Source organism: Rhyacophila brunnea, unplaced genomic scaffold (genome assembly GCF_057557595.1).
Source record: "Rhyacophila brunnea isolate RB1 unplaced genomic scaffold, BYU_Rbru_1.0 scaffold_24, whole genome shotgun sequence".
In the NCBI taxonomy this organism is placed as follows: Eukaryota; Metazoa; Arthropoda; class Insecta; order Trichoptera; family Rhyacophilidae; genus Rhyacophila; species Rhyacophila brunnea.
Window position 1 is genome coordinate 20,220,146 of NW_028232904.1, and position 8,678 is coordinate 20,228,823.

Below are 8,678 nucleotides of genomic sequence, written 5' to 3' on the forward strand. Positions count from 1 at the left end.
CGATCGATCAAAATTCATCCCGCGATCGACACGATTGACAAGCCAACATTAGAACAACTGACGGGTAAGCATAACCACTAGGGGTTTTAGCCGCAGCTACCTAGGACCAGTGATACCCAACCCTGTGCCCGTGGGTGCGGATGTGCCCTCAGGCTCTTTTGTGTGCGCTCACGGACTCATGTGCGCATAATAAAATATGAAAATACAGATCGAAACTGACTGATGCGAGTCAAAATTACTGTTTAACATTAGGAATATCCACATACATTCCGAACTACTCAAAATTGACTGAAGAAATCCAATGCCATAGATCCCATTCATTCTGTTTTATTGTATATATTTTTGCAAATGACATTCATATTATATATTTTTATTAAAAAAAACATAATTACACGCATATTTATAATTATCTTTTTTATTATATTTAACAATGTTTTAAAAAACTAACGTTTATTTTTGAAATATAATACAGTCGAACTTGATTATTCAAAGAAGATGGGACCGACTAAATTTGCTCTTTATAAGCATTACTCGTTATATAACATTTTTTGCGCCACATTCTATTTAAGCATAGAACATAAAAAATCTGAAAACCATCGTAAAAATCCCCGAAACAAGCATGGCATTCATAAACTACAAATTGTAATGAAGTGCTGAGCCGATCTGAAGGATTTTTTACAGGTCTTTGCGGTCTAGTTAACTGCCCAGTCGGATTTTATTGCTTCGGGTCGAAAATGTTGTTTTTAAACGATCGACTCATTAACAGTTTTGCTCGGTATACCCGAGAAGTAACTTGTTATAAAAGTGAATAAATGTATGGAGAAAATCATAAACTAAAATGTCAACGAATGTTTCCTCATTACATCTGAGATCTCGCTATTTCCGTGATCGTAATAACCAAGTTCGACTATATATAACTTATGTAGTGTTTATTCTCTGTCTAAGTTATGTAAGATCCATTGAAAAAAAATTGCTCGCCATTCTATTTTTGGCTATAAATTTGTAATAAAGATAAGGTTAGGAACCCTAGACTGTCTGGATATAAAGAAAGCATAACGAGGATCCTTCTTCAGAAGGAATAAGGTGAGGTAAGGTGATTGAAGAGAAAAGTGAATAACTGAAATTCAATAACTGAGCCCGTCAGATCGCGCAGAAAGAGATCGAAATTGACAATGGGCGGCGATCATAATAAAATGACATTATTCAGAACATAAAATATGCTTCTAACAAATGAACGCAATATTTCTTTTAAATTCATATATTTTTAAATGGCAATACAAAAATAAAGATGTTTCGCTTCGGTATTTTGGCAGTTGAGTCTTTCAAGTTTCGGTTCCGTGATTAAGTTGCGTCTGTGTGTGGTAGTAAATGCAAATTTGTTGGGATTCTGTTGTTGTCTAGTTGAATGACTGTGCATTGCACCTAACACAGTCCAAATATTGATAAAATTTCAAATAAAAAGTAGGTAGATACTTTATTGTTTTGGAAAATTATCTATTTATATTAAAATAATATATACATTTTATTTACGAAATTAAATACAAATGATTTAAATTTAATCTTATTTGTCAATGAGAGTCCCGCGCACTCTTTTTGGTTCAACTTCATGAGATCTTGGCGTTCCGATTGGTCGTTTGTTCATTCCCTTCCTTTCTAATTGCTTCTCGATGATTCTGGCGTTATTGGCGTAACTGTCAGCCACCTCTCTCTGGAATAAATAAAAACAAATTAGCATATACAATTTTAAACTTTAATAATTAATCTCCACGTCTCATGATTTTCCCATTCCAATTCCCATCCCCTCTTGCTACGGGAAGAAAACGTTTGACAAATATACACAATGAAGACATAAATACATTAGAGTTATTAATTGTTCGAGTTCTAGTCATGTAATTCTTTAGTGAATACTCAAAAAAGACGAGACTGAAACTCCAGTATCTAGCTAATGTATTTCCATGGCGGCTTGCTGACGGCAAGACTGGAATCTCTGTTCCAAAACGTCCGCGACAAAAACCGAAGAGACGCGACATGCTAGTCTCCCAATGTCTCAGTTTCCAGTCACCAATAAAACAGTGGTACCAATATCAGTAGATTCGATGAAAAATCATATTTTCTCATCAAAATAGGTAGCACTGAACTGAACTAAACAAGCAATAACAGGTCAAGATGTGAAAAGTTAAAGATGGGCGAACCGATCGGATGGCCTTATCCGCGCTTAATCTCATATTGTTGCGAGTGTATTATTTGTATTATAGTTTATATGGAGATATCGAGAGATACTGATTCATCAGTATCAGTAATTTTTGAGTTACAACTGAACAAATTGACAGCCAGCACTCCACTTTTATTATTAGATCAGATTGTAATATTTTATCCAAAGGCATACCAATTATTAATCTGGACGAATATAAAGACACTTACGGCTTCAATTTCATCCTCCTCTTCGTCGATTGTAGATACAGTGACGGAGCTGAACTTGCCCATGTTCTTGGTGTGCTTGGTCACCATAATCTTCTTGGGCTGCGCCACGGCCACCTGGCGGTAGATGTCGGTGACGGGGCCCTCTCCACTTGACTTGATCAGCGACCCCTTGATGATGAAGTTCACATTGCTGGATAAGTCGTGTTTGTAGTAGATCGGCAGGCTGCATTTCTTGCACTTCTGTCGGAACTGCCTCTCGATGCCTTCAGGCCTTTTCAGGTACACGGTTTCGTCTTCATCACAGGTTATTTTGTGTGCATGCTTCGCGCCGTCAATGACACGTGCTCCATCTTTTTTACGCAGTGGTAATTTTTCGATTGCGCAATCTGTGATGGTTAGCAAATAGTAATATTATTCGACTGTGTTTAAGAAAAAGAGCGTAACCCACACAGAACAAATTTTACAGGAGGCAAAATACGTTTTTTGAATGATTTTGGTTTAATATTAATAAAAAAATAGGTACAGACATTGAAAGCATGATGATTGATGATTTGGTGTAATATCTTATCGATCTACTAATAATTAAAGAAGTTATTACAGAAAAATCATGAAAATTGAGGGAAAATGCTTTTTTCCTTAAATTAAAACTTAATTAAAGCTCAATTAAAACTTGAATTTAGATAATAAATCAGCATTTGTGGCTTACTTCCTTTTTACAGAACGTGTATTTAGTTGTTTACATTGTTAATACCTATTAAAAGCACCTTTCGAAAAATCGAGAGTTACACCCTTTTTCCTAAACACAGTCGAATATTAAATGTAAGGCTAAATACTAGATTAGAGTTATTATGACATTACAAATAATGAAAAATTTTCATTGGTATGCTTTCTTTATCGAGTGCAACCATAGTTTTTAAATATTGTTTTTGTAATTTTACCATCATCACCAACAAACATGTGAAAAAAAATTAAATGAAGCCAGCATCTTTGTTTCGCCAAGTGTTACTGACGAAAATTGGAAAGGTCTTGCGAATATGAAATTTTCAATCCACAAGGCTAGGCTTACCATAATTATGAAACTCTAATCCAGGAAAAGAACGGGATATATGGCAAAGAAACAAATTTAATCACCAAAAATTGTATTAAAGTATGTACAGAAGAACAATGCAGACCTTCTTCAGCAGAATTTAAAATTATTTTATTTATTTATTGTACCAGTCCGCACTTCTCGCTGGAATGTACTATTTTCGCACCCTTCCCCGCTATCTCATCACATAATATACGCTACTACGAACAATCATGACAATCATTGATACGCGGAACAGCCGGGACAAAATGCCAAACCGGCCGGGACCAATGTGTGAAACCAGGATGTATGGTAAGCCTACACACGGCTAAATTTAATAGTGCCGGAATCAAAAAAAAAATAGCTAAACTGCAGCTTCTATGTCGCGACATACACGTCACCACCAGGGACGGCTCTAGTAAAGGAGCAAAGTGTGCACTGCACTCCCATCATCGATTAAATAAAAATATATAATATACAACCCCCATGTATTCCGAAAAATACGATATCGAAAACTTATACGAAATCAATCATTTTGAATTCCGCGCGCATTCGAGCAATAGTGATTTCGACGCGCAACGCCACCGTCTACCAATACACACGTAACTACACCATTGAGACGCGACTAATACACACATACCTCCATCGGTGAGATATGGCAAGGAGCAAAATTCAAAGTGTACCTTGAGTTTACACTATTTTTCACGCATACATTTAAAAATTCACAACAGCAAATGAGGCTAGTAGAATCAAAACCAACAAAGTTCTATAAGACTACATGAATCTTCGTTGGAAATGATGTTTTCCAAGTTAATTCTTCAGGAGGTTGCTTGTACCTAATGCCATAGCACACAAAGCTTAACTCGGCGTTCGGACAATAAAACCATACACTGGCCGATATAAATATTCCAACACAAGCGCTTAGGCCACGCGTCGAGATATAGTTGGAAGCCTAATTATTGATGACTAATGTCATGTCGATGCATGCCGTGCAAAAATAGAAATATATTCCCGACTTATTTATCAAACGGTTAGTTTAGTAAGTTTAGTTCAACGTACGCCGCTCCCGGTTTCACCGATTTCGCCGATATTACTCGTATTATGCTAACGTTGGTGGATTAATTTTTTTATTTTCATTTTGAGATTACCCTATTACTATTAGTGTTTCAATAGGTAGGTATCTTAAATTAGATGTACACACAGTTCAGTTCAGCTTGTTGATTTTTTTAATCAGGTGGGTATTTCACAGAAACGCTGTTATTGAGAATAAATAGGTACTTAGGTGTAGAATTGTAGACGTTGGTGGGTGGGTAGCTTTTAACAATTAATTATCCTAGTGTTTGTCGTATTGAAGTAGGTACCTAGTTACATAGGACTTATAATATTTATTATTACGTTTATTTTGTACAGATAGGTAGGTAGGTATCTATTCAATAAGAAGGAAATGGAGCATAGGTACTGTCGTTGAATGAGAATTTTACAAGTGGAATTATTATTGTTCATCGTTATTTTAATGAGCGATTCACATCGAGACGGATGACAGTTTACATTGGCCGACATTATTAGCTCAGCCAGGTATTCATTCATTGAACGGTACCTACCTACCTATTTATAATTTTTCTTATTTGAAACGATAATGGGGCCCTATTTCGTGATCGATTTGAGATTAGGTGGTACCTATTTTGATAGGTAAGTAAGTACGATAAAAAGGCTCCATTTCTTTCGTGGTCATTTTGAGATTAGGTAGGTATCATTAACCTTATCATTAGGTAGGTAACTGTGTAGGTAGTATGTCGATAACTACCCACTGTCCTATAGTTTAATGGGAATTAATTTTCCGAGTCGAATTCATGAAGCAATTATTATTCACATCGGCGCATCATCTATTCTATAGGTGGGTAAGTATAAAGACTGCTTTCGGATCACAATAAGTGCTAATACTTCGATACAACCCTACCTTGGATAGCTGCCGTAGCGGCAGAATGTCATCAATGGGAATTTAGAGCATAAATCGACGATTCAATGCAATAACGTCATCGTAGGTATCGTGACAATGCATTCATTAAACGAAGCTGCGATTTTATATGACAGATCACAGCACTGTCGTGTCGCGGGAACGTTCTGCGATTTGAATCTGACATGGGCTGATTTTAAAGAAATTACCGAAGATATTGATTTTTCCCACTCAATATCGACGTTTCGGCTTAAATATGTTCAATAAGCATGTCACTCATCATGTTAAATGTGCCGAAATTCCTTCGTTGCAAAGTTTATATCATTTTTTGCAGTTCGACATTTAACATAGGGGCAGATTGGCAATGCGCGGAGGTGACATTTATTTTTTATAACTTTTATTATACCTAACTATCTTATTACTCGATGGACAACGTTAAAACTTTGGGGAATATGTAAATATGCATCGTCTAAAACATATCTACAATGCGGCTGCACGCAATGAATTTTTAAAAATCGGCGGTCACAGTTAGAGTTCCGTAAACAACGCGACCGAATTATGCCAAATTATCAGCTATGTTTCGCATTAATCATTTCAAAATCATACGTATATTTAAAATGTGTACTGAAGAGAGCTAGCCGCCTACCTAGCCGGCTGGCTTTATATTTTAGTAAATGAATTTTTTTAAATCGGGTAATTTAATACTTAATTATAAATAATGAATAATTATTATTAACGTGACAAATTTTAACTTAAAAATGAACTAATAGTCTTATACAGTAGAGAAGATTTCTACGTTACTGTTGGAGCATTATTGCTACTTCAACTTTTCACTAATAATAATTTACTGGAAGTATTTGGCAAAAGTGTTACCCTATTAAAAATAATTTGTACAATCCCGATGATTTCAGTAGGAAGTGAGCGTTGTTTCTCAACTTTAGAAAAGGTTAAGTCATTTTTGAGAAATACAATGACTCAAGACAGGCTAAATGCTCTTGCGATGTTAAGTATAGAAAAACAATTGATATCGTCAACACCAGACTTTAATGTTCGTGTTATCGACGTGTTTTCAAAATCGATGGAAGATGGGGACTTCTTGCATAAATAGGTGAGTTTTTTTGCACTCCCTCATATTCTTGTCACCGGCCGCCACTGGTCACCACTGTTGATTCTGGAACTAAAACCATAAATACCGCCAGCATGCAAAATGCGCGTGACGCAATACTGCTAGCCATCGCCATGTCGTAGATGTCAATATATAAAAAACGCACAGTGCCTATATCAATAATTAAATATAATTGTGGAAATGTGGATATAAAAAAGATTCTCGGTTTTATTTTTTCGATATTTGGATGAAAGCTTTGACATTTTGTTTATCTTAAGCTTGTCCACTGAATATTGGATAAATAAACAAATATTTAAAAAGATATCTTTCGATTTTTCGTCATTATTTTGTTTTATTCATAAGATGTTTATTATGAAAAATAGTGTCTTATTTTGTGTTTGACTGAATGGTTGACAGGTGTGAGATGTTTAAATTAAGTTTTAAATCCAACTATTTACCCCAAATTAGGGATTGCAATACCGAATGAAAATATCAATACCGGTATTTCGGTATTTAGTATTGAATACCGGTAGTAATACCGGTATTCGTGAAATATATGGAAAAAATATCTAAATATGTATTTAAATTTAAACCTTCAAAAATCGATGACGAGATGCTGGTGTTTATAAATACCTAGTAGTTGAACTATTGGCACTTTCTTCTTCGAATGATCTTTAAATTAATTTATGTAATGAAGTGTTCTTAGATCTATATGTGCCCCACTGGTGATTCCACCAAATGTTTTACTAGCTTATTGTAGTTTTTACACTTATCAATTCCTTTATTATTATCCCGTAAGAAGTAAAACTGAACAAAATATTGCTCATTTCATCGTTCAAAAAAATTTATTTCTCCTTTGTTGTATAAGCTACTCTTCAGTAGAAAAAAATAGGGTGCCTTTTACTGGTTCTCCGTCATCGTAATCTGTCAGTCGCCATTTTGAATTTTAGCTATCTTTTTGTCATCGAATTATAGTACGCGGTCCAAGCCATTATAGTATTTCGGCAAAAATTATAGGACGTGTAGAAAATGAAAGTTATTTGTTTGTCACATAAACATAATGGAGAATTCGAGAAATTCCGATGCCCGATGCTCTTATGACCGAAAAATGCTAACACTGGCCGCCATCATTACCTGTCACGTTAGTTTTTTAGAGTAGGTATACAACACAAAACCACGTCCATAGACTAATATCGCACACTGAGATCTTATATTATTTATATTATACACCGTCCCTCGCTTCACACCCCTAACCAAACCGGCAAATTCAATTAATAAAAATTTTCATAATTGTGGTATTTTTGACGTACTATACTTTTTTAATAGTACGCGGACGAAAATGTAACTTTTCGAATAGTACGCGAACCAAAATGTACTATAATTATAGTTCGGTTGGCAACACTGCGCTCACTGACAGATGACAGCGGCCGGTGGCGGAGAACCAGTAAAAAGACCCAAAAATAGGTACATTATAGTGTATAATTATTATTTCATCGCGAAATCTTTCCACTTTCAATACCGAATATATCGGTATTGTCTGATTATTAAAACCGGTATTTCGGTATCGAAAAATACTGGAATACCGGTTTTGAAATACCGGTATTGCAACCCCTACCCCAAATATTATATTTACTAATTTGGAAACAGTCTTACCTAAAATGAGTGACATTTGACCACATAAACAATAATATATATGCAGCGGTTTAGTTTCACTATATTCTTCTTGATCTTTTGTATCTGAGCAAACAATACTTCTCGATACTACTTTAGGCATCTTTATTTATTAAAAAATATATTTACTTTTACACGAAATCACTTTACGAACGAGACAGAAGAATTATTACGAATTAAAACGACCACCTTGTTTTGACACTTATTATTTGACAGATGATCATAGACAATAATGCTTAAATTTAATATTTTATAGCTGTAGAATAAATTACAAATTTTATTAACTCACGAAAAAGTTTCAAGTATTGATTCCACGAGTCAACGTAAATTAATTTTTCTAGTATGATATGGTAAATTTAAGTCTGAATTATTTATCAAATTATTAAATCGTACTCTTTACCAATTATTCGAGCGTTTATTCTTTCCATTTCGAGTAAAAGGCAAGAAGTTTTTTATTTGTT

At 34.8% G+C, this 8,678-nt stretch overlaps 1 protein-coding gene across 1 annotated transcript; it reads right to left on the minus strand.

The window, feature by feature from the left end:
- Window positions 1–1,487: 1,487 nt before the first annotated feature.
- On the minus strand, window positions 1,488–8,413 carry LOC147069160 (STING ER exit protein). The gene is made up of 3 exons (XM_085950987.1): window positions 8,200–8,413; window positions 2,422–2,807; window positions 1,488–1,708 (listed from the first exon to the last, which is right to left on the minus strand). Exons 1-3 carry the CDS (start codon window positions 8,318–8,320, stop codon window positions 1,562–1,564), a joined length of 654 nt encoding a protein of 217 aa, XP_085807113.1. The 5' UTR covers window positions 8,321–8,413; the 3' UTR covers window positions 1,488–1,561.
- Window positions 8,414–8,678: the final 265 nt, after the last annotated feature.